Below are 26,178 nucleotides of genomic sequence, written 5' to 3'. Positions count from 1 at the left end.
TTCCTGGTTGGTTCTGTCATGCACAAGTTGCTGTAATAGAAGATACTTAACATGGAAAGCTAATGCAAGGTAAAACCATACAAAAAAAAATTTAGAAATAGTAAGCTGGCCCCACTTGAAATCTCAGCTGAATTGCTTTTAATTACAAAACGGGTATTTTGATTACAAGTTTTGTACAGCCTGTAATTTGCATGTGAATGCGAGGACCACTAATGCTTATCATTGTATGTAATTGAGTTTTCCATATTTTGGCAGTAGAAGCTTACTGCTGAGTTTTCTGAGAAGGGAAACTGGCAAAAAAATTCCCTTTTTATCTTAGACTTTTCTGCAGTTAGTGTTGTACAATAATTCTTCAAGTTCAAGATGTGTATCTTAAATTTTGAGAGGCCAAATAAAGGTGCAATGGGCAGAGAACAAATTTTCCATTAAAGAGAACAATGAGACAGGAACAGTAGGTGTAAATACATGAAGTGACTTGTTTCCTTGTTACACATCATGGAGTATTGAAAAGATTTAGGAAGTCTAATTCTAAATTTCCATTGTTTATGCCAAGTTGACTCTTCCACTTTTTCTTGCTTGCCCAATTAGAATCGACTACCCAGTTTCACTTCCAGGTTCCTGCAGTATTTGCAGTCCAAACAACTTTTTACCTGATTTAAAGAAACAGATACTTAAAGTTTGAAGATTTGATGGGACTTACATTTTGAGTTTGAACTAGTCAAATGACTCTTTGTTTTTGTTTTGTTTTTTTTTCTTTCTTTTTTCTTTTAAGGGAGCTATGTCATCAGTTGTTTTTTTTTTTTTGTTTGTTTTTTTTTGACTGCATGCCATAATTATCATGGGAACTTCCTTAGATCCTTGTTTGTTGTCCTGTATCTCGTATGTTCTTGGCTTTCAAACATTGATTTGAGACTTTTACAGTTCCCTTTGCTCAGTGAATGAGTGAGAAATTATGATTTAGGCTTATTAAATACTTTAAATGCCACTTTTATACATTGGGTAGCTCTGTTCTACCCTGCCCCTGTATTTTGAAGTGTCACTTTTTTTTTAAACAAATGGACGGGTTCCAGAGGCTACAATAATTTTAATAGCTCTAGCAGGGGATCCTGCAAGATTAGAAAATGGCTATACAGTACTGAGACCAAGCTAAAACCTTTTTAGATAACCCACAGTCCAAGCATCTACACTCTTCAAAGACTTGCAAATGTATAAGTAATTAAGATTCATTTTACCTACCACCAAAATGTAGCCACTGCTTGACTCAAATCTGGGAATTAAAAAAGTGCACCACTTCAGGACAAGAAATGCAGAATGATTCATCTGGCTGAAACTACCCAAAATTCTTTTGGGACTTTTTAAGCAAACAATGTTGATGAGACAGTAGGGAAGCATTCACTTTTTTCCTTTGGGTGCATGGTAGGGGAGAGAATTTTGATATTACTAGATCCTAGGTGTTTGGAATACTTCTAGGTTTTCAGATAGAAGCATATTTGAAAGTTATGATTTCTAAGCTGCAGCCTGACACCTTACTTGGTCACTTCCTAATTATTGATTCCCATAGTAGAAAGTACTTTCTGGTAGCTTATTTTTGCAGTTTTTTTCTTGATAATTGCCATTTAGCTCTTAAGTAATTTGGATCCTGTTTTGTATACCTACCTGAGGGAAGGCACTAGATCTCGGATTCGCTCCCTCTTAAATTTATTAAACAAAATTATTCAGTGGGGTTTTTGTTGTCTTTGATTTAATCATTTGTTTCCAGGCCTGATCATGTGGTGATTCCACCCGCTTAAGTAAGAGTCAGGAAGGACATTGATACCAGTGTAGAGGTGCTTCTCATCTTGCTCTAGTTTGTTGTGTCCCCCAAAAAAACCCAGAGGCAAATCTTCACTGGTATAAGATACAATTGTGCGCATCACAGCATTTTTCATACTAGCTGTTTAAAGCATTTGGCTTATTGCTTGCTACTCTGCCACCTAGTGGCACAGTGCTACAACAGATGCACCAAATAGGCTGCTATGGTGGTGTAGGTGGGCGTTTGTCCATTCTTGGTCATGATGTTACTTGTATCTATAAACAGAACCAATGTAAATGATAAAGATGGAAATGTTATCAGCCTGAGGGCGTGAAACAATACATGGAATAATGCCACAGAGAATAGTAGAATCTGCAAGTCTGAATGCAAAAATTAGTGAATTGGGATTGCAAACCAATTGAGCAATGTTGTTTGAAAAAATATCACAAGCTGCTTACCTTACTGTTTTATGTTGGATGCTATTAGCACACAACATATGTGCATGAACAAAAAGAAGCTCAGCCCCAAAGAGCTTGTAATTAAGAGAGATACAGGATGGTAGGAAAAGAAGGATACAGGCAGTCCTTGGACTTGCAACACAATTGGTTCCTGAAAACCAACTCTTAAGTCGAAACGTTGTAACTTGAAACTGATTTTTCCCATAGGAAACAACGCTATAAATGGTGGATTGGTTCCTGAACCAAGGCCTTATGCCCTGTTTTCACCCAAAATAACCCAGAATTTTGTGCACTACTCAATCAATTATGGACTAGTAATAAAGCTACATTTATTTATTTTATACTGTACTGGGACTTATCTTTTTTTTTCAGTACAGGTAGTGCTGTAGTGGTAGCAGTGGCGACAAGCGAGCACCAGACGAACTGCCCGACAAATGGTTCCAAGACACGTGGCCAGAGCAGCAGCGTGCCACTTGTCCAGATGGGCATGGGGGGGGTGGGGATCTGCCCTAAGCACAGCCTGCCCAGCCCCAACCAGATCTGGGGGCACAGATTTCCCTGCCCCCCTCCCCCCCCTCACCCCATGCCCTCCTGGACAAGTGGCAGGAGCTGCCAGATGAGCTGCAGCTTCTCCCATGCCTGTCCATAGCCCCTATTCCCAGCACCACTGGACAACTGGGCAGGGAGGCATAGAGGGGCCATCCCACTGCCAGGGGCTTAAGCCTCCAAAAATGCCTGCTCCTTTTCCCCCCCCCAGCTTAAGTCTCCCTGGCTTCTGCCACCCTCTTTCTCTGGTGCTTCCTCACCCCACCAGCAGCCTGCCCCCTCCCCGCATTTCCCATGGGGCAAGCCGTAAGTCTTCTCTGCTGGTCAGAGGGGCCTGCTTCAGGAGAAGTGGCAGTGGGATGGATCTTTGCTGTTGCCAAGCCTCCCTGCCTGCCCCAGGGCCAGGGGCAATCTGTTGGCAGGCCACCCAGCCCCTACCATGCAGGGGGACACAGGTCTTCCCTCTAAGGCAGCAGCATCACCCCTGGGGCCATCCATGAGAGGGGCAAGGTAGACCGCTCTTGTCCAAAACCTCAGGTACCTGATCCAAAGGGGAGGAATCCTTCCAGCCCCCTGGGCTGGGTCCCTGCTGGCTTGTGGCGCCCCCAGCAGCCTCAGCCACACCCCTGCACTGCCCCACACTAGGCCAGGCCAGCCTGGCCCTTCCTGGAGGGCTCTTGGGCTCCTGGTGGCTGCAGGAGCCTCTGCAATGCAAAAGCAGCTGTGGGCCTGCTCCTCTTTTCTTCCTCCAGGCCCAATCCAAGTCTCCTGTCTGGCGCGTCCTTGGTGGGAGCGGCGACAGAAGGACCTGGATAAGCCGCAGCTTCTGTGGCTGCCCATAGCCCACGCTCCCAGCGCCACTGGAGCCGGGGCTATGGGCAGCTGCGGGAGCAGCCTGGCACTGCCTGCCTCACCACAGGGGGAGCAGCTGGACAAGCTGTAACTCAGTTCCTGGAGCTATGGGTGGCTGCTCCACCCCCCCCCCCCCCCCCTGCAGTGAGTCGGGCAGTGCCGGGCTGTTTCTGTGGCTGCCCATAGCTCCTGTTCCCAGCACCGCCAGAGTGCGGGCTGGCACAGCCCCGGCACTGCCCACCTGGCCCCAGCAGGAGCAGCCAGACAAGCTGCAGCTTTTTCTGTACCCTCCCATAGCCTCAACTCCCAGAGCCCCATGCAGCCCCGTCTGGGCAGCGCTTGCTCCAGCCGTAGTCTCTCTCACTGCAGGGGCGTAATCTGCCCCTACATGGCCCTTCCTTTCCCCCTCCCCTTCCACCATGACAGATGCTGTATCCAGCATTGTGAAGTCGAAACCCATGCCAGAACTTTGAAACCAGGTATCAATTTACAAATGTCGCAACTGCTGTTTGTCATCACTTGAACAGTCGTAAGTCGAGGACTGCCTGTAGTACAATGAACCCTTTATACAGTTAATCAGGTAGAGGGTTTTAAGCAAGTCTCACTGACAGTTTTCTTCATCTGCCCCTTAAGCTGGTTCTCACCAAGAGGATTTATACTCTGGTTGTTAGCATAAGCTAAAGCCTGTCTTCATGCTGCTCTGATACCCAGGTTAGCTAGATTAAACTAGTGTGTACAAGCATATCTGTGCTAAACTTCACATTCATTTTGCTGGGTTGAGGTGCAGTCAATCTGTGGCCAACTCCCCCCACTTTTCTCCCCTTCCATTGTCTTGGTAATAAGGTTCTGTATTGCTTCAAGTGTGTGTGTGTGTGGCAGCGTAAAGTTGGATCATAGCAGTTGACAAGGCTTCTTGTTCTCCTTAATGAAATTATACTCTGCATTTGGTGACTGTAAAGTATATACATTAATGATCAAAATGTGCTGCTTGTGCTTTCTTTCCTTTTCTTTTTAAATACACCAACTCGTTCTCAGTGGCAAAATCTATATGGATATTGGTAGGTGTCATTTTTAGCTCTGCCTTATGGAGTCCTTACTTTCATTAATATTGTGATGTAGCAACCGTTTGTAAATGCTCACATGTTTTGAAAAGGGGAATGGTAAATGTTCTCTTTCACAAGGAGAGGCTGTACCATAAGGTTGAGGATATATATAGGGCTCTGTATAGTGTGTGATTATGCAGATGCATAATTTGTGTTCCTTTACATTTATTACTAAGTGGTACAATAATCTAAGCTTTCACGTAAATTTAATCTGGCTCTTTTTTTTTTTTTACAATTGTGAAGGTAACCTTTGCATGGTGAGCTGTGTAAATAGTGCTGTGATTACTTTAAATAGCTTGGAACATAGGTTTGACTGGTGTTGACTGTTCCACTTATCTCTGTGAGATGCTGGCTCTAATCTGAATTCAGGATACTTAAATATTGACTCTCTTTTTTTTGTTTGTTTTTTTGCTTCCGATTATATTGGCAGAAACACTGTGCTAATGTATTTCATTGCTGTAAGATATAATGGTAATACTTGGCCATGATATAGGAAGGACATTGTTACTAGCTGTCACTGTGCTAGTATAGGGATTAAGGAATTCTCTATTCCTTTCAAAGCAGGACAAAGGGGGGGAAAGGGGCCAAGAGGCTTCCTTGGCTGACCAGAGAAATCCAGAGCAGTCTACAGGCTAAAAGGGGGGCATATAAAAAGTGGAAACGGGGAGATATTACTAAAGAGGAGTATACCTCCTCTGCTCGCACTTGTAGGGAGGCAGTTAGACAGGCCAAAGCTACCATGGAGCTGAGGATGGCATCCCAAGTTAAGGATAACAAAAAATTGTTCTTATATAAGGAGTAAAAGGAAGGCCCAGGGTAGAATAGGACCTCTACTAAATGGGCATAAGCAATTGGTGACACACAGGGGGGACAAGGCTGAACTCCTCAACGAGTTCTTTGCCTCAGTGTTCCTAAGCGAGGGGCAAGACAAGTCTCTCACTGGGATTGTAGAGAGGCAGCAGCAAGATGCCAGACTACCAGGCATAGACCCTGAGATGGTGCAGAAGCACTTGGAGGAACTGGATGCGGTTAAGTCGGCAGGCTCGGATGAGCTCCATCCGAGAGTACTGAAGGCGCTGGCTGATGTCATTGTGCAGCCACTGGCAAGAATATTTGAACACTCGTGGCATACGGGCCAGGTCCTGGAAGACTGGAAAAGGGCCAATGTGGTCCCCATTTTCAAGAAGGGGAGGAAGGAGGACCCAGGCAACTATAGGCCAGTCAGTCTCACCTCCATCCTTGGCAAAGTCTTTGAAAAAATTATCAAGGCTCACATTTGCGAGAACCCGGCAGGAGAAATTATGCTGAGAGGAAACCAGCACTGGTTTGTAGCAGGTAGATCATGCCTGACTAATCTAGTCTCTTTTTATGACCAGGTTACAAAACGCCTGGACGCAGGAGTAGGGGTTGACGTTGTTTACTTAGACTTCAGGAAGGCCTTCAATACGGTATCCCACCCCATACTGGTGAACAAGTTAAGAGGCTGTGACTTGAATGACTACACAGTCCGGTGGGTGGCGAGTTGGCTAGAGGGTCGGACCCAGAGAGTCGTGGTGGATGGGTCGGTATCGACCTGGAAGGGTGTGGGCAGTGGGGTCCCGCAGGGCTCGGTCCTTGGACCGATACTCTTCAATGTCTTCATCAGCGACTTGGACGAGGGAGTGAAGTATACTCTGTCCAAGTTTGCGGATGACCCAAAACTGTGGGGAGAAGTGGACACGCCGGAGGGCAGGGAACAACTACAAGCAGACCTGGACAGGTTGGACATATGGGCAGAAAACAACAGAATGCAATTCAACAAGGAGAAATGCAAAGTGCTGCACCTAGGGAGGAAAAATGTCCAGCATACCTACTGCCTAGGAAATGACCTGCTTGGAGGCAGGGAAGCAGAAAGGGATCTTGGAGTCCTAGTGGACTCCAAGATGAACATGAGTCGTCAGTGTGACGAAGTCATCAGGAAAGCTAATGGCACTTTATTGTGCATCAGCAGATGCATGATGAATAGATCCAAAGAGGTGATACTTCCCCTCTATAGGGTGCTGGTCAGACCGCAGTTGGAATACTGCATGCAGTTTTGGGCGCCGCAATTCAAGAGGGTTGCGGATAACCTGGAGAGGGTCCAGAGAAGGGCCACTCATATGATTAAGGGCTTGCAGGCCAAGCCCTATGAGGAGAGACTGGGGCACCTGGACCTCTTCAGCCTCCGCAAGAGAAGGTTGAGAGGTGACCTTGTGGCTGCCTATAAGTTCATCGTGGGGGCACAGAAGGAAATTGGTGAGGCTTTACTCACCAAGGCGCCCTTGGGGGTTACAAGAAATAATGGCTATAAGCTAGCAGAGAGCAGATTTAGACTAGGAAGAACTTCTTCACAGTTCGAGTGGCCAAGGTCTAGAATGGGCTCCCAAGGGAGGTGGTGCTGTCCCCTACCCTGGGGGTCTTCAAGAGGAGGTTAGATAGGCATCTAGCTGGGGTCATCTAGACCCAGCACTCTTTCCTGCCTACGCAGGGGGTCGGTCTCGATGATCTATTGAGGTCCCTTTCGACCCTAACATCTATGAATCTATAAGAAGAGTCATAATTTCAGAAGCCTCCACTGAAGTAGCATAAAATAATTTAATCAAACAAGAGAAACTGGTAGCACTGTACTAAAACAAAGGGGCAGCCACAAGGAGAGAGCCTGTAGGATCAATGCTTCCTAATGTAGTGTGCCCTAATGCATGCACATCTAGATGTATGATTTGATGTGGCTGCAGTCCAGCCAGCTCTTAGGTGCTAGTAGCTTGTAAGAAATTGGAGAGTCCAGCTCTAACTGAGATGAGATGTATTGGACTCCTGTGCAGTTACTCATGACTGGTTCTGGCAATGAAGACTCCATTTATAGTTTAATAGTTGAGTCTTTTGGAGGCTGAGAATAAGAATTGCTTTTTTTTTTTTTTTAATGCACAAAAGAACTATTGCCAGGAGTATTTTTATTTATTCATGACCCACATTTGATTGTCCTCCCTAAGATCTTGTTGATTCCTTTGTCATACGTAGTGTTCCGCATTCTCAGTTTTTATTTAAACAAACAAAAAAAATCTGGGAATTTTTCAGGGTTTATCTTCAAAACATAAAAACTGGGATGAAATCGGGATAAAAGGAAAACAATTGTTTTAAATTAGGGGAAAATCGGCAGTGAGGAAGGGAGGGAGTAGGCTGGGACAGTGGGAGGGGCACAGTGTGGTGTAGCCTGTTGGCTGCTGCTGGGGCTGCAGCAGGGAACAAAGTGGGAGGAGCTATCAGTGGGTGCGGGGTGAGGGGGCATGGCTCTTGCTGCTATACACCACCTGGGAGGACTGTGGGCTGAGGGGCCTGTGCCAGGCTGTTCCCAGGGGGCACGTGCCCCTGGATCAGTGGCAGGAAGTACACGGTGCTGCGCCCTGCCTTTTCTTCCCTGGCTGCACTCGCCCCTACCCTCTGCTGCAGTAGGCTGCTGTTGGGCTGCCTTGGCACTTGGAGGGAGAAGGGACCCAGCACTGGCACTTCCTGCCCCACCTGGGGTCAGAGCCAGGAGCCCCGTGCCCCCAGGCAGCGGCTACAGCCCCACAGGCCCATGTGGAGCAGCTGGGTGCAGCGCCTGCTGCAGGGAGTGGGACCAGGCTGTCCCACCTGCCCTCCCCCTCCTTCCCCAGCGGGGCTTACAGTTCCCAGGACAGAGCCAAAGCCGGAGCCGTCAGGGTGCAGCTCGGACCTGCCTGCCCCAGGAGTGATTTCTTGTAGCCCGGCCCAGCCCACCTGGGGTTAGAGCTGGGAGCCTTTCACCCGGCAAGTGGCTCCAGTCAACCTCGCCCAGCCCTCGCACTGCCACTGCTTCCTCCTTCCCCTGCTCCACATGTGTCCTTCCGTCCGTCTGTCCGTCCGTGTCCCCCCCCCCCCCCCCCCCCCTCCGGTCTGGCCAGAAATCTGCCTTGAGTAACAGGCACAGCGGCAATTCTTTAGCTTACCAGCATCACCTGTTTTTGTTTGTTTGTTTTTTCAGTTCAAATCCCTGTTAATTGGCACAAATGGGGAATGGGTCATTCCCCACTCATGCTAGTTAACAGGGATTTGAACTGAAAAATGGGTGTAAATCAGTAAAAAATGAATGACTTAAAAATCTGGGAATTTTATCAGTGAAAATCGATAAAAACAGAATGCAGAACTATAGTCTTATGATGCTAGGAAGCAGGCAACAGCAACCACTTGGTGCTGAAAAGTGCTGTTTACCTGCTAAGCTTGTTGACTTGCCAAAATTGACATGCTTCTTTTTACTGAAACTTTTGTATTTGAGTTGTCCTTTAAACTGTATACTACTTCTTGCCTGTTAAAAGAGCAGAGACCTAAACATAGAAATTGGCTTGCATTCAGCTATTTTCTTCCTTCACCATCCATCTTTCATGTGGAAGTCACAGATCCTCATAAGTGGTAGCTTCTAACAGAGGCCAAGGTCATATAGCATAGTAAAAATTCTTTGAGCTAGTTGCACCTATCGCTTGGCCCTCGTTCCCTCAGTGTATTAAGCATTCATACCTTAACTTGCCCTCAGGTGGAGTTACAGAGTTCTTCCATCCTAGATGGACTCCATGGCTGCTTTCAGAAAAGCAGGGGCATGCACTTGCAGTGGCACAAATTTTGTGACATTTGTGCTTTAGCATATGCCCCTCCACATGAACTTTGCTGCAGGACTAATTGTCCCACTGTGGGCAAACTGCATTTGCCCAGCCCCTCCTGGCTTTTCAGCCAGCAACAGCTGGAGGCTGGGGCCAGCACCTTGTGCCTATAAATAACATGGTTTTGCTTATTTTATGCCTCAGTTTATTGTGCTTGTAAAATGGGAAGAGGCTGTTTTTTGCGTTAAATTGGCTTGGAGTTCAAAACAAGCTGGTGTCTGTCTTTTGCAGTGGTTTTATAGTGTGGTATGAACAAACATCAGACCTCAGCATCCTGTTTCTTGTGCCTAGAAAGGAGCAGGAAGCCCTTTTGAGTCAGAGTGGTTTTGGTTTCTGAGTTTTTCACTCCAGTGACAAACAAGAGTTCAGTTATTGCCTTGTTTGTGACACAGCTAGTTTTTGGGTAAGTCACTTTGCACATTCATGCCATATCTGCAAAGTGAAAACACTTTTAAAACTATTGGGAGAGCTTAAATATTTACATTCTGACTACAGCCAGTGTCACCGATCAGTTCTTTTTCTTTAAAAAGTGGTTCTTTGTTCAGTACAGGTTTTGATATATGATGTTTGGAACTTAGGAGGTTGTCAAGAGAGAGGTTGTGGGGGAAAAACCTAATATTTCCTGTCACTCTTTTATGAATGGCGGGGGGGTGGTGTCTTTTGAGGAAAATGGTATAGCTAACTGTAAATACACAGCATAACATGCAAAATGAGATGGCTTAACTTTGGTCATTTCATTTTACAGTCTTCTTTTTTTTTTTTTATGTTATAGCCTCTTTCTGGGGGTAAGCTGTATAATCATCAAACGCAAGTAATGTAATTGGCGTATAGTAGCAGCTGGTCACTTTCTTTTCTTCAGTAATGCAGTGTTCCACAGTTGAGTGGTGCCAGGGATGCTGAGGAACAATTTTATTGAAGTCTGATTGTAACTTTGTTCTTTTTTTAGGATACGCAGGTTAGCAGGATGGAAGATTTCTAATTGAAGAAAAAGAAGAGAAGGAGATATGCAGAGCAACATGGAGACTCCGCTTTTTGATGGGGAATCTGATAGAACTTCAGTGAGTAGCTTGAATATTATTTCCTGTTCCAGTCCATACTCCTGAAATAAAATGCGAATGTTTCTTTATTATAAATAAGTTCTCAGCTTGTAGTGCTGTATATATTTACATTCAACATAGGAAGTTGTATTTTATAAAGTATTTGTATCAGCAGTAATGAAACGGACTAAGCTTTGCGGAGCTTGCCTGGTGACCTCACGTTATTACTTTTCAGTGCTACATAGTTTCTATGTATGAAAACTTTTGATAGGACTTCGGTATTCACCCTTTTGGTATGGGAAGCGGGGAAAGGCATTCAGGTAATCTTGATGGCCACCATTTGAGTAGAGCAGGATTGTCTTTTTGTCCATCAGCAGTTTTAATGGAAGCATTCTCTGAAGTGATGAGGGAACAAGGAGGGAATGATAGGTATTAGCAGGACTATTTCAAAGGCAAAAACACTTAACAAATGGTTTCCATGGAGGACTGAAATTTGTGAGGCAGGTAATATCAACCATTTTCAATTTGCTACTATTAAAGATTTCTTGACACATTTAACCTTTAAAAAGTAGCAATTTAAAGTGGCCAAATATATTTTAATTATAGGTGTAATGTTAAATATTGCATGTTTCTATTTTTTACTACAGCTGCTGTTAGAAATATTCTCAAATGGCAAGAACAGACTAGAGTTTGGTTTTTATTGTACTAAAGATGATCAATAGCACCTTCATTTTTTTTGCTTCTAGAAAACTTTTAACATTGAAATATGTTGCTTGCTTGAAGTTTTTGACAAGTAATACAGAAATACTATTATCACTTTGAAAATTTGGAATAAATACTTTGGAATAGGGAAGAACTGAAAAGTTGGGCTAATTCTGATCTTTTTATGAAGAAATATGGAACATTTTTGACAGACTTTAAGTGCTTTTGAAAGATCCTTTTCAAAGGAGTATGAAATAATAAAAAAAATTAACAAGTATGGATTTGAGGCAATTAATTTGACTGGACTCATCTGTGTAGGCCCAAAAAAGTGAAAATTTTGATCTGTGGAAGATCACTGTCATCTTGGAGGGCATTAATGGGAGAAGTCCTGTTAAGGTTTCTTGGCAGGTGTTGGTAGAGGGGGTAGAGCTTTCCCCCCTTAATTTTGTGTAGAACACAGGCAAATGGCCTGCTGTAAAACTGATGTAGATAAATCCCTTATAGAATTGTCTCATCTGTGCTGTTAGTACTATCTTTCCTTTTCTCGTATTGAACAGAATTTTGCCTTTGAGCAGGAGCTTTGGAATTCCATGGAGCTTTAAATAGTTTAGCTCAGGGGCGGGCAATTATTTTGGGCAGAGGGCTGCTTGCTGAGTTCCAGCAAGCCATCAAGGGCTGCGTGACAGGCAGGCCAGGGCAGATGAATATTGATTTTTTTTTTTTTTTTTTCCTCTAAATTTTTTAGGGGCTCCATGGGCTGGATAGAATGGCCTAGTGGGCTGCATCTGGCCCCTTGGCCGCTTTTTGCCCATCCCTGGCTTAGCTGATACAGGATTCAATATGAAGTCTTTTTTTTCCCCCTTTCTGAAGCTCTTGTATATTCTTGTGAAATTTATTTTATTGGTGGGTAACCTGCAGCATCACACAGTAAGCAAAACTGGGAGGTAGATGCACAGACTTTGCTGTTCTCAAGGTAACTTCTCTTTTTAACTGTTGCTACACATCTGTGTATTTAAAATAGCATTTCCACTATTACTGTTATACAACCATTTACGGACTGGTGGCAGGGTGGAGGGTGAAGATAAGAAAGAGGACATTTGGCCATGAGAAGACATAGTACTGGAAGCCAGGAGGGATTTGAAATGGGGTAACAAGAAACTTTGAGGTACATAAAGAAGAGGTGATGGCTTATGAGGCAGGTAGTGACAGACCTGTCAAGCCTTCCAGTTAACGGATTTTAGAAGGACATGTGGAAACAAATCAGCAATGGGATTCCTGGAAGAGGTGGTAGAGTAGAGTATGAGGAGATTCAGGATTTGAGAGAATAAAAAAGATTTGAAGATTATTAAGATCTTGTATGTCTTTGAAACAAAGTATATAGACACAATGAAAGGCTGGGGAAAGTAGCTTGAAAAGAGTATATCTAGATGGCGCAAGGTTGCAGATGTACGTGAGCTAGCTTTAGGTATTGGAAGCACTAGAGCTGCATTAGCAAAACTAACTGGCCTGGGCAGAGCATCACACTAATGTAGCTCTAGCATTGCTGGTAGCCAGACTAGGCTGGTATTCTCACCTGGCACTAGCATGGTTTATGGACATGGCTACATGCACTGAACTTGAGCTATATTATTTATTTAAAAGCTCTTGAGAAGAGAAGAGCATGGCTAAGTGTATTTCTGATATCGAAAAACCTAAGTAGTAACAGGAGCCTGTTTATCTCATCTAGCACTTAACCTGTGTATGGTTTTACTCCAGGTTTGTAGGAAAAGCAGCTCCCCCTTCCTCCCTGAACACAAATTGTTGCTTTCTTACAGAATTCCACAGGAGAATTAGATAACCAAGGAAAGGGCACAAAAATCTAAATATGCTTAAAATACCAAAATGAAGAAAAGGTATTCTCTGTACCAAAAATAATTTGCCCAAGTCTCTCCAGGCATATTGTTTTAACATGGAATTTTAGGTTGAATACAGACCAAGATATCAGATTTTTTTTTTTTTTTCTGTGATTATTTAAAAAATATTTTTTAAATATCTCAGAGATGTTCCTTTAAAAAAAGATTAAATTTAAATTCTAGTTTGAGTTGAGTTAGATCTGTGAAGTCAAAACCCTGAATATGAATGCCCTGGTCTTAGGGAAATTTGAATGTTGAACCCCTACTTTTTTGAGGGATGTAGGGAAAGAGTTGTTCTTGTGTTTGTACCATAGTTACGTAGGTGTTGGCTCCAGATTCAACCTCCCCTAAAAGTGTGAATGAAGTCCATTCGGCTCACTTGTGTTTTGAAAGCTTCCTTTTAAACCTCAGACCCTTTTTAGTTGTACTAGTCTTTTTTTGTATAATAAATGATCTGTGGCTTTTTACCAGATTTTTAAAGAGAACTGCCAACCTTCTGGACTGTGCAGGATTTCTACATAGTTTCCTGCCAACTCACCTTATGGGCTTTTTGCTAGCTCCATTGGTGACCTGCCAAATGTATTGCCATAGTGTTGAAAAATCGTGGCTTCCCTGTTCCATGCTTGAAACTAGGGGTTTGGAAGCTTCGACTTGAGACGGCTCCTTGCTTCATGATGGGTATTTGATGCTTGCCTCCCATGCCAAACAAAAATCACCAGGGTTATCCATGGGAATTAAAGTGGTGGTTATCTTGCATACCTGCCATTGTGACCCTTCCCTAAAGAAACTGAGCCCCTGCCAGTGTGGCAGAGCAGTTGACTCTATGTTGCCCCCAAAGGCAATAGTGGCCTGTAAGAGTACTGTGCCAAGTCCACGTGTTCTGTACAATGGTATTGTTGTTGTGATTTATAGATTAAACCCCACTTACAAATACTGGAGTGTTTTTGTGGTTCCTTTAAAGGTTGGATTTTTTTTTTTCCCCCATTTTAAATCAGAAAATTTAGGTTACTTTCATACATAGAACAAGTTGCTTATGTAAAACACTCCCTAGTTTTCACTAGGAAATGACTGTTCTTTCTTTTTTTGTGTGTTTAAATAAGGAAAATCAACTACAGCATTGTTAACCAGTAATTTTAGGTGTAGGTCACTTTTAGTTTTCCAACTTTTTGCATTGAATTTTTAGGTGTAGCTGTTAAGAATTCAGTGAAGTATGATTTTAAATATCTAATGTATAACCCCAGGTTCTTAACTCAGAATTGTAGTCTGTTGAATGTCTCTCTGTTAGGGAGTGATTGAATTTAGACTATTGGCAAATATACTGGTTGATTGGGTTTTTATTTTTCTTTTGATGCACAGGAAATCGGAGTGGTTGGGTAGGCACAAACTGCAGTGCAAACGTAGAACTACCCAAGATCACCTTTTGCTATTGCTACTGTTGATTCCAAGAGTTGTTTATGTATATAAAATGTCTCTTTTTGCTAGAGGTGTGTCTTGCCCATCTTTACATACAACCAACCCCCCCACCTTTTTTCCCCTTATACCTAAGAAACAGATTCTTCCTAAATTGGATATTAAATAGTTTAGATATGACTTTAATGGTAACTTTTGTTTGTTCTTTCTTGGCCTTCTGGGCACACTCACTAAAACTAGCATTCACTAGGGAAAACTCTAGAACTTTCACGCCATTTATCTCTACCTTTTGGAAGTCTAAAATATCTAATAAGCAATAGTTTTGTAAAAATTGTCTCATTTGCTGACCATGTCATTTTTTAAAAGCAGTCGCATCCCGTCTGTCTGTGTTGTGCTCCCCCTCCCCCCAAGTGTCTGGGTAGAATTTTCCAAGGCAGCTAAACCTGATAGAAAGTCCAGTGGGATTTTCTCTACTTAGGTTAAGGTAGTTAGCCATGTTAATCTGAAATTGGGGCAGGGCGTCACTTTAGAGACATGATTCATTCAAGAAGACCTCTTCCCCAAAAAAGTTAATGTCTAGGTGCCACGTTTCCCTGCCCTTTTTTTCTATATAGGTTGTTGATGTTTTTCATATCTGAAGGAACAGACAGACAACTCCAGCTCCTCATGGCTCCCCCCCCCCCCCCCCCCAGGTGAACTCTACCCAGATAGATCCCCACGTACACACAGGAACATGCAGTTTCCATTCCCAGGTACACCATACCTTATGCAGACCTCCTTTCTTCACGTTTTCATTTTATGGAAAGCTCGATGGTTCACAATATTTGTCAGGGTTCAGCTCTTGCCCTTAGGATCACCATGTGGCATGTATCTGTCCCAATTAGGGTTTTCAAGCCAGTCAATTGACCTGTCAATTGACTGCAGATTTTTGACCAGTCAGTCTGACAAAGATGATAGCAATTTTACAGAACACCCCAAAAATCTTTTTTTTTTTAGTTTTCTTGACAGAAATGTCACCTTTTTAAAAATTGTTTTTTTGACATTTTTCCTAATAGGAAAGGTATGCATTTTCTGTGTTATTTGGACCTATTGGCAATTTTTTACAGTTTTGACAGATATTTGACTGGTTAACTGACCAAACTTTATTTGATGGGGTCAAATACCCAACCCTAGTCCTAACTGGGATGTCTTCTCTCCCTGTCTCAGGTGGACCCCCACCTGCACAGCAGAACCCAGCACTAGACTAAGTAGACACTGGGGAATGGCCCCAAATAACTTAGAACAGGGTTCTCTGCCACCACCACTCTGGCTCCCCTGAGACTGAACCTGAGCAGCACCCTGGGACCTGCTTTCTGGACTGCTGTGAGCAAACTCTGTCTAATTGCTGGGGCAAATGGCAAATTACTTTGACCCTGTGGAGACTGTGTAGGCAACTTTGTTTTAATCTTCTGATTAAATTTACCCAGGTGTGCAGCTGATAGTTTAGATCAACATAAAATTGCACTTTAATTGGATACTTTTGTATAGATGTAAATTTGTTACAAATGTATTTATAATGTTGTCTTTTATGTTGGAAAATAAAGTACTGAATCCTTCCATGCTTTGGAAAGCAGAGCTCATTGGGCTCCTGTGGCTTTAAGATAATTCACAAAAAGGTTAGAATACTTGAAATATCTCCATACTGGAGGATTTTGCTGGCTGCCAGTAATCCCACAGGATTTGTTTCTGGATACAAAAGGATCTGTGGCTTGACAAGGGCACTCAGTCTGTCTTCCTCATTTTCCCGAGAGGTAGAATGACCTACAACTGACATTTAGTATAGTCTCTCCCTCTAATATTTCCTCCTCCTTCTCTTGTCTTGTTTGACTGAAGCACAGTTTTCACTTACAGGTAAGAGGGCATCTGCTGCTCTGCAGGTTAAAGCTTCATGGCTTAGCTGGTAATTGAGCAGTCCTGAAGGTGCTGGACCTCCAAGAGGGTAGCATATAAACATAGATTCATGTTCCTATTTGAGTGCAGCCACTTTTCTTTTTCCTCCATTTGAGGTGTAAACTTTTGGTTAGTCTGGCAGAAATCTACTTGAAGTTCTCCGCAGGAAGTGTTCATCAGAGATATACCATCTGGCTCCATCAGAGTTTGAACTCCTACAGTATTCTTTTAAAGAAGCTGTAGAGAAACAAAATAGAAAATGCAGTCTTTAAGCATGTCAGCTTTTGAAAAGATCACTGCTTTCAAATTGTGGACCCTCTCTATACAATTTGAAAATTTTTTCTTGTGGTTGCATAATTTTATTTTTATTTATTTATTTTTTTGACAGTATGATTGGAAGAGTCTTTTTGATAGGGAATAACTTTTATCTCAACTACCATATTTATTCCATTCCAAGATGAGACGCTCCCCCTCCTCACCCCCGCTTTAATATGGGAGGGAGCCCTTCATCTTAGAATTGAGTACAAGGGTGGGGGATGGGGCAGGTGGCTGCTAGGGGCTTGGGCTTCAGCCCCAGCCCCTACCTGGGTTCAGGGTTAGAGCCACAGCTGCACCCTGCCTCTTCCACTTCACTACTGCACCATCTCCCCTGGCATGCAGTCTCTGTTCCCCCACCTGCCCCCTTTCTTCCCCTCTGCCTTCCTCCTTACCCTTGCTGCATGCTGGCAGGCTCTATGCACACTGCAGCCTGGGGCACTGAGTCCACAACCCAGCCCTGTAGCAGCACTGCTCAGAGGGGTAGGCATATCCAGAGGGCAAGCTATTTGACTCACACTGGGGGTAGAGAATGAATGACCCTACAATAATTAGGTCCTATACATGGAAAATTACAACTAGTTTATACATTTTTCCATGTATAGAACCTAATTATGGAGTGGGGGAGGGGATGTCTTATATTCAGGGTCATCTTAGCGTAAATATGGTTTGTTTTTCAAAATGTCATCAGATACCCATGCATTTGCATGCATTCATTTAACTAGACACACATATTTTAAAATCAGTACAAGTTACAATGTTGACACTCAAATCGGAAAAAGCTGAGGGTTGTTAGGAAAATAATTGTTACTCTTACATCCCTCCCCCAACAGAATGTCAATATTTCTTTGAAGAGGAAGGAGCCTTGGCCAAATATTCTAGAGCAGACTGTTTCCCTAGATGGAGCACTTGGTACTCAACTGAATAAAGGTAGATTGAAAAGTTTCAAGCAGTCCTAGTATTTAAATGTGAACTTAAGCTGCAGAAGTCAAGGTAGAGGTCCACCTAATAGGCTAATTGATTTGGAGATGCTTAGAGTCAGTTGGTCTCACAGCTGACTACCTCATTATTCTGTGCAGACAGTTAGTTTAACTGGTACAAATGTCTGTAGACAGGTGTTTAAAAGCAGTCATAAAAATGCATTGTTAAAACAAATACTTAAAACCTTGAATCCATTTTTCTTTCCTGTTTACACTTGAATTCCAGGTCAGTTACCCTGGGTATTAACTGACATCAGAGGTTAAAGTAATCCATAGGCAGTTACTTTGTCCTGTATTAAAAGTTTACTTAATATAGTGCAGCAAAACACCATGAAAGTAGGGCTCAGCAGGGTAATAACCTTTTTTCCTTTAGTAGCCTGTATGTACTATACATACACTTTAATCTGTGATCATAATTTAAGGATGTCTTTTTAAAAAAAAAAAAAAAATTATAGAGCACTTGTGCATGTCATAAGCATTATTAAAAGTATCATCTGTACTTAAAGAGATGTTTCATAAGCAAGATATTGGATCTAGCTTTTTGGTTTGCTAGCCTTTTAAAAATGCTTACATCTGAGAAATGACTAGGTATAAATAACATTTTAATGAGGACAGGTCTGTTACTTGTCATCAGGTATGACTGCTGCCTTTTGTGACAGTTGTATTTTACTGCTCTTTACTCAGGTTTTTTCTTGCCTAGATTAAAAAGGCATGTGGGGAGGAGCTAGGTCTCATTTCATCGTGTGTATCGGTGGTTACTAAGTACCAATCGGTGCAACTTGTGTGAATTTCCTGTAAGCAATGGGACTGCACCTGTGCTTGAGGATCTGGTTTTAATATTAGAAAATTCATTACTGATGATCAGTGACAGTCTGAGAAGTGCAGGCTTAGTTTTCAGTTGTGCTGATTTTAAAAATGTGACTCTTAATATAGAATTCCTGGTGCAGTCTTCAGAGAGAACTTTATCCTTTTTAAGGTAAGTATATTTGTCTCTCTTGGGGGGTTGAAATTAGCTAGTTATGCAGTGTTTGACCTGCAGTGGTGCAAACTGCAGATGATGCAGATAGTAAAGTAGGAATCTGGGAAATATCTGGGGCTCTTGTCATTTAAAAGATACTGAACTGGATTACTTCTGTGAAGATACGAGCCTAAAAATATACTTTGATTTCCTTCCCCCCCCCCCCAAAACAAACAAACAAAAAAAAAATATGGTGTCTAATGCTTATAATTTCAGGCTTATGCTGGGTCAGCCAAAATGCAGTCTGTCAGTATGAGCAGACTGTTTATTGGTGAAGATCACAAACAGAGTTAGGCAAGCTTGTGTTACAGGCTGTAGCATAGCAGCACTTCGTACCAATCTGTAGAATTAGCCATGCAGTGCTGAAATATTTACATTTAAAGGCCTTGGAGACATCTTGGGTGACTAGCTCTGTTCCATGGTATCAGTAGTTCTCATGTCGTTACTTGCTCAGGGCTGTACTTCAGAGGCAGTTGGTGTAGGGCCTGTTGCTTGCTCTTTCAGTATTTGTTACCAGTATGTAAGTACAGACCATATAAGGATTAGGTAACTTACAGGGGACCAAAATATTTTTAAATTTTGTTTGCTCATTAATGCTTTATTTCCTGCTTCTTGCCTTTTTCTTCAAAAGCCTTGAGTGTGTGAGCTGGCAGATATCGGAACGACCAAGAGAGCTTGGTGTTCAGTGTCATTGATCCTGCTGGACTGATTCTTACACCTTTTGATGTACTTGTGCATGTTACTGTTTCTCTTGGCTGTGGTGTTCCTCTTAGATATAAAAACAGTATAAGATAATGCAATCCCACTTAAAGGTGTACTTTGTCCTAGTCTTGCTGTATTATGCATCTAAAAGAATTTAACTATACTAGTCAGCTGGCTCCCTTTAATTTGTGGGATTTTTGCAATCAAAGTTCCTTTTCATAAAAACATTTTCTGTCACCTGCTACTCTATGCAAGACCGAAGCACACCGGGGTAAAATTTGACTGCCTGACTAAATAGCTAGCAACTGGGGAAGTAGTCTTTTCAAAAACTGCCAAATGCAGCTAATTAAATTGAGGGGTTCAAAGAACTATTTTCCCTTTTTTGTGATGCATCATAAAGGTTACCTGCAACAAAAGTAACAATATTTTTAGACTGAAGAACTAATTTTATGCATCTCTGAGCTATCCATTTAGCAGTATGGATTGATTCTCTGAAGGCAGGAGACTTCTGATACCCCTTCGCAGGCCTGGGTACATCCTCACTTCAGTTCTCTTAACTCGCATGCATACTGAGATTTTTTTTTAAAGTAGAGTAGTGTTTGCATTTTGTAGGGTTTTTGTTTAAAATTTTGGGCCTGAACATAATACCAGAATATTTACTTGTATACAGTGTTCTGTCTAAATTATAATCCATGCTGGACTAGGTAACACTTTAAAATTGAAAGGAAGAAATTGACACGGCAGAGAGGCATTTTGGAGTGACATCTTAAGAGGAAAGATGCATGCTTATCGTGGTCACCTATGCTTCTCTCCTTTTTTTTTATCACACGATTTGTGCATGTGTATGTGTGTGTCCAGTTCTAAGTCTTTTGGGGCAGAGGAAGACCATCTCTTATATCTATACAACTTTTAGCATAACAGGGCCTCTGATCCTTATCGAGGCTTTGTGTTGAAATGGGTTTTATATCTTTACTTTGTACTCAGAGGTGGGGCATGCTATTACTTGGTAACTCTGCTCCATCCTCCCACAGTGCATGAAGTTATATACACTTCAATGGAAAATAAACTGAGGAAGAAATTTCTGTACTAAAAAAGATACAGATATTATGCAACGAATAGGTATAGACACACATTTTGGAAAGTTACTGGGAAAAAAAATGCCTCTTACCTGGTTTATAAATGTTAAAGCTATAGAAAGCAAAGAATACTTTGTGTTGTGAACAAATAACTGTACTTGCACTGAAAGTAAATTCTAAATTCGCGTTGCACAGAATAATAATGCCTAGCTGCATCATCCTAGTGGGTATTCACATATAGGAGTTGGTGTTTATGTAACTTCTGTTTTATAAAGTGAACAGCTTATTTTGCTAGTAGAAAAAAATATCTCCAATTCATTCTTCAGTGGGATTTCTGTCCTTTTTAGGAAAGTGTCCCTGTAAAGAGAAACAAAATACAAATGGACATGTCTCTGCTGTTTTATGTGAACATTTTAAAATTGTTTTACAAGTCCTACTCTGAAAGAGGGCATATGCTCACTAACCATACACAAGCTATTAATAGCCTTTCCTAAGCGTACTTGTCAATTATGTTGCTTCAGCTGTTTGATTTTTAAACTGCTAATCTTTTAAGGGCTTGCCTTCAGTATTGATATGCATGTTGTTTTAGTTATAACTAACTCTGTTTTCATTGTCCTTCTTCTTTCCCTCTGCTGCCACCTTTGCATATTTTGCTTCTTCCTGGCCTGGACTTTTTTGTTTGCTGTTCCTCGTTCTCCAATTGCACTGCACAAACAGCATCCTGGTGAAATCAGAGACTCCCATGGACCATCAAGTAAGTGAGAGTACTTTCCTACAGTATACTTAAATATATGAAAAGACATCTCTGTGGGAGCACATGAGTCACAGACTTTTAATGCAAGGATTTTCTTCAGTACATGGATGTTGCTGTCTGGTCTTGGTTCTTGTTTTCGTGAAGCATAGTTTTTTATAAGGGGGAGTGGGGTGGGGAAGAAAAGAACAGATAGGATCCTGAGAAAAAGAAATAAGGGAGAGCAGCAGAGTAAGGACCCTGGACTTCGGAAAAACAGACTAACTTGCTCAGGGAACTGATGGCCATGATCCCCTAGGACAGGGGATGTCAACTGGGGGTATGTGTACCCCTGGGAGTATTCTGAAAGGTCTTGGTGGGGGTGGGGGATAGAGGGCTGGGGTAGGGCAAGAGCAGGATTGCACTGATGCTGCTCTGCTGCTGCTACCCCCCCCCCCGGGGGACCCTTACTAAAAAGGGGGCTGCTGGGCATACACTTGTTAAAAAAGGCTGAAAACCCCTGCCCTAGGAGGCCAGTCCAAGAGGGAGAGGAGTCCAAGAGAGCTGGTGGTACTCTAAAGAAACCTTATTGAGGACACAGGAAGGAACCATCCCAATGCGCAGGAAGGCTAACTAATAAGTACAGTATGGTAGAAGACCAGTGTGGCTTAGCAGGGAACTCTTCAGTAAACTAAATCACAAAAAAGAAGCTTATAAGAATTGGGAACTTGGATAAATGACTAGGGAGAAATGTAAGAGCATTGCTTGGGCATGTAAGGATGACATGGGGAAGAACAAAATACAATTGGATTTGCAGCTAGCAGGGGACCTGAAGGGTATTAGGAAGTGTTTTCTACAAATGTGTCAACAACAAGAGGAAGATCAGGGAAAGTGTGGTTTCCTTGCTAAATGGGGGAGGCAGCCTGGTGACAGACGATGTGGAAAAGGCTGAAATACTCAATGCCTTTTTCATCTCTGTCTTCACGGACAAGGTCAGCTCCCAGACTACTGCACCAGGCAGCACAGTTTGGGGAGGAGGTCAGCGGCCAACAGTGTCAAAAGAACAGGTTAGGGACTACTTAAAAAAGCTGGATCTGTACTAGTCCATGGTACCAGAGGGTGTTGAGGGAGTTGGCCAATGTGATTTGTGGAGCCACTGGCCAACATCTTTGAAAACTTGTGGCAATTAGGAGAGCTCCTGAGTGATTTGAAAAGGGGAAATACAGTGCTCATCTTGAAGGAGGATCCAGAGAACTGGTCAGCCTTACCTCAGTCCCTGGAAAAAATCATGGAGCAGGTCTTCAAGCAATCCATTTCTAAGCACTTGTAGGAAGAGAAGATGACTAGGATCAGTCAGCGTGGATTCACTGGGGCAAGTCATGCCTGACCAACCCGATTGCTTTCTATGATGAGATGACTGGCTTTGGGTCTGTGGAGACCAGTAGATGTGATATACCTTGATTTTTAGCAAGGCTTTGATCTCCCGCTGTAGCAGAAAGCCCCCTTTTCCTCTAATGTAGCAGAAAGCCCCCTTTTCCTCTTGCCTGCATTTGCTCTCCCCTCTTTGGATATGTTTCTCTTTTTCTACCTGTTCTTCCTTCCTCTCTCTTTCACTTTAAGATAAGGAATTGTATTTTAAAATTTGTATGTGTGCATTTTGTATCTCCCCTTGTAGTTTGGTATTTTTATCTATTTGTGTGCCATGGCATTTGTAGCTTATATTTTATACTCCTCACCTTTCAACTTGCAACTAAATGTGTTTTAGTAAGTTATACATTGTAACATTGTTAACAAGGGCAGGAATCAAACTGCCCTTCCCTGTATCAGGCTGGCCTCTGAAAGAGTGAGTGAATCAGTGATTGAATGTGTAACATGGAAGCAGGCAGCAATTATCACCTGGAAGGTGAACTCAATAGAAGACAATGTAACAACCGGGAAGTCTCTAAACCTCACTGACCAAGGGCTAGAAGCCCTGGCCTAACTTAATCAACACCAGAGAGCAACTTTTGGGCTGAATATCTCCAGATCGATCACTCCCAGAGCCCTATTCTAAATTCATCAACGGACTCCCAAACCTGCATGTACATGCAGACGACCCCTGGGGCTGACAGATGCTGTCCAGTAGCCACCGAGGGGGGGGGGAGTCCCATGAGGGTCAATGACCCCTGGATTGGGCAAACCAGAAAACTGGGGAGTTACCAAAGTCTGCCAGGGACAGATAAAAGGCAGTGAAAAGTGACCCTCAGTGGCACCCTCTTGATCTCCAACTCGACCAGACCTGTCCAGCCAGAAGGACCAGCCGGCGACCCCCTTCTGGAAGATAACACCACACTGAAAGAAGCCTCAACGACAGACTCCAGCGCTTGTAGGATAGGTATACCTGACTCTGTAGCCTGCTACTGTGTGTGTGTGTGTGTGTGTGTGTGTGTGTGTGTGGACCAGCCCCAAGGTTTATGATTACAGTGTTTCAATCTGCCTAATAAACTAGAATTTTAAGGATCCCGAGTTGGACATTTGTAACTGTTCAACACCGCGATATTCTCGCGAGCAGGCTAAAGTACGAGTTGGATAAATTTAATGCAAGGTGGATTGAAAACTCCCTGGATCATTGGGCTCAGAGGGTAGTAGTCAAAGGCCTTATGTCCAGTTGCCAGCCAGTGTCAAGTGGGTGAAATGGAGCCGATTATGGTTGTCTTCTGTTTTTGAATCTGTACCTGGCAATGCTGGAATAGAATGTCAAAATTTGTTCTGATGCTGGATGTCCAAGGCATGGCATGCCACAGTGCTTAGGACACTTTTATTAGGGGAACACACAAGAAGGAAACTTTTTGACTTTCAAACATTCTTTATAGATTTTTCTTTTTTTTTATTGAAAAATCTCTTGTAAATATGATTTTAGCAACATATTACATATCACCTGTTGGAATACAGGCTAATGGTAAATGTGAGTGAGGTAATAGTATGTGGAAAAGTGCATTTTACATAGAATTGTTAGCTGATTCTTGATGGTCCTTCTAGTACTCAAACTTGTTCACAATGTGGATTTGAATTGAAGACCATATTAGCCCCGATCCATAAAATATTCAGTGTCTATAAGGTTCAGTATTGTTGCATGTGGCTTTTGGTGCCACGCTCTTTTAGTTAGGTACCAAGTCTCCATATACAATGCGCAAAGAGAGTTTGATTCTTGAGTATAGACTCAACAAAAACCATCTTACTGAGGTGAGAAGCTGCGTAAGCTTGCCACTGTGAGACCTTGAGGATGTGGCTGTGTCTTAATCCACATTTCTCAAGGTTATAGGCTCCTTCAGCCTCAACTTCTGAAGGTGAGCCCTGGGAGGCCTTTCTTGCATCACATGGTTGCCGAAGGAGGAGTTCAGATAATAACCTGTTTGCTAATAATCTAATGCTTAAAATGCTTCCATAGGAAGTGAGAAACCACCACCTTTGGCTGTGTTTTTAAAATCATGTGATTGCTGTATTGGGGGGGGGGGGGGGGGAGGGTCTCCTCTTGAATGTTTTCAGATCCATCCCTGAGGGTGACATAGGTACAGGAATATTTAGTTAGTGGATCTTGACAGGACTTCATCAAAAGCTAGGTATCTGGCTGCATTACTCCCTCAGGGTGGTTTGAGTGCTGTCCAAATTCTAAGGGTTTGAGAGAAGTTTGTTTTCTTTGGTTGTTTTTTAAATGTCAAAACTGATGCTCCTGTAAAGTTAAGTGCTTTTGAGGCCAACACAAGTTTTAGCAGGGATTTTTTTTCTTAGGACTGCAATTTTTTCACTTGGGCACTTTTATTATTCTACTAAGGCAAAGTCAAACAAGTCAATAACATGGAGTGAAAGCCCTGTAGCTGCTTGTAGGTGGACTGCATAAGTACTGTGATTCTTTGTCAGGCAAGTGGCTGATTGGAGTTATGTATAGAGCTCATAAAATAATGTTTCAGGGTTCTCATTGCTCAGTTCCTAAAGAGCGTTGTACTACTTCGGATTTGAAAGCTGCTGCGTCCTGTCTCAGAAAAAGCTTAAGGCTTCATTTTACAGAGGTGTTGAAGCACCTGGAGTTCTGGGTATGCAACACTTCTGAGAATTAAGCTGTTGGTATAGTTACTTTTATTGAAGAGCAAGAAACTTAAGTAGATGAAAGGGAACCTCAAATGAGTGGGACAACTCTTGAGATGGGGTATTCTCCGTTTTCTACCAAAGTTTGCGAACTGAAATCTTCCCTTTGTTTTCACAGACTTGCAGAGCTGTTTACCATGTTAATTGGAATGATCCCAACTTTAAATTCTTTTCTTTCCCTTGATCATCTCAGTTTTACAGATTAAGTTAAAAAAATTAATCAGAAGAGATTGAAGTAAAAGCTTCATTTGTTCAAGTCCATTTATGAGGCAAAATCCTCACCTTGAGGTACTTAAACTAACATTTTAAAACTTAAAACGCTAATGTTTTAAACTGCTAAAGAGCTCAGAAGGAGAGTCCTAGCAGTTGCCAGCAGAAAGATATTTTATAGGTGTAATTTATTGCGCTTCCATTGCCTTGACTAGGTGAGCTTTGCTGCAGGACAGAAGGCTGAGACCATAATGAATTGCAGTCAGGGCTTGTGGACAGAGGTGATATCTTTTATTAGACCAATAAGATTTTTGCAAAAAAAAATCTTTAAAAAGATTACAATGAATTACAAACATTTAACAGGGTACATGGTGGCAAATGACAGCTTTTTGCCAAGAAAGCATCAAACTGTGGTGGTCTCTCTTAATCCCATGTGCTTAATTCACTTGCCTTCTAAATTACTAATCAAGAATACACTACATTTCCTGAGCCCTGAAACTTTCACACTGAAGCATGCCAAGTACTATATAAGCTAAAAATATTAGGAACCATTAGAAATTATTATATTGTTAGCATCCAGCAATAAATTTTCTCAGGCTAATTCCTCAGATAAATG

At 42.5% G+C, this 26,178-nt stretch overlaps 1 protein-coding gene across 5 annotated transcripts in view; it reads left to right on the top strand.

Annotated features, from left to right (window-relative positions):
• Positions 1-26,178, top strand: part of OSBPL8 (oxysterol binding protein like 8) — a 157,819-nt gene that overhangs the window by 38,710 nt on the left and 92,931 nt on the right. For 4 of the 5 annotated variants that reach the window (XM_014595855.3, XM_059726106.1, XM_014595856.3 and 1 more), the window contains 2 exons: positions 10,386-10,497; positions 21,218-21,254. In XM_014595855.3, the coding sequence (XP_014451341.1) occupies positions 10,444-10,497; positions 21,218-21,254 (91 nt within the window). In that variant the 5' untranslated portion in view covers positions 10,386-10,443. The remainder of the gene's footprint in view (positions 1-10,385; positions 10,498-21,217; positions 21,255-26,178) is intronic. The other variant, XM_014595859.3, reaches the window with a different exon arrangement.

The sequence above is a fragment of the Alligator mississippiensis genome, chromosome 4, assembly GCF_030867095.1.
Source record: "Alligator mississippiensis isolate rAllMis1 chromosome 4, rAllMis1, whole genome shotgun sequence".
Taxonomy (NCBI): Eukaryota; Metazoa; Chordata; order Crocodylia; family Alligatoridae; genus Alligator; species Alligator mississippiensis.
Note: the sequence above shows the minus strand (reverse complement) of the source record. Positions and strands in the feature narration are given on the sequence as shown.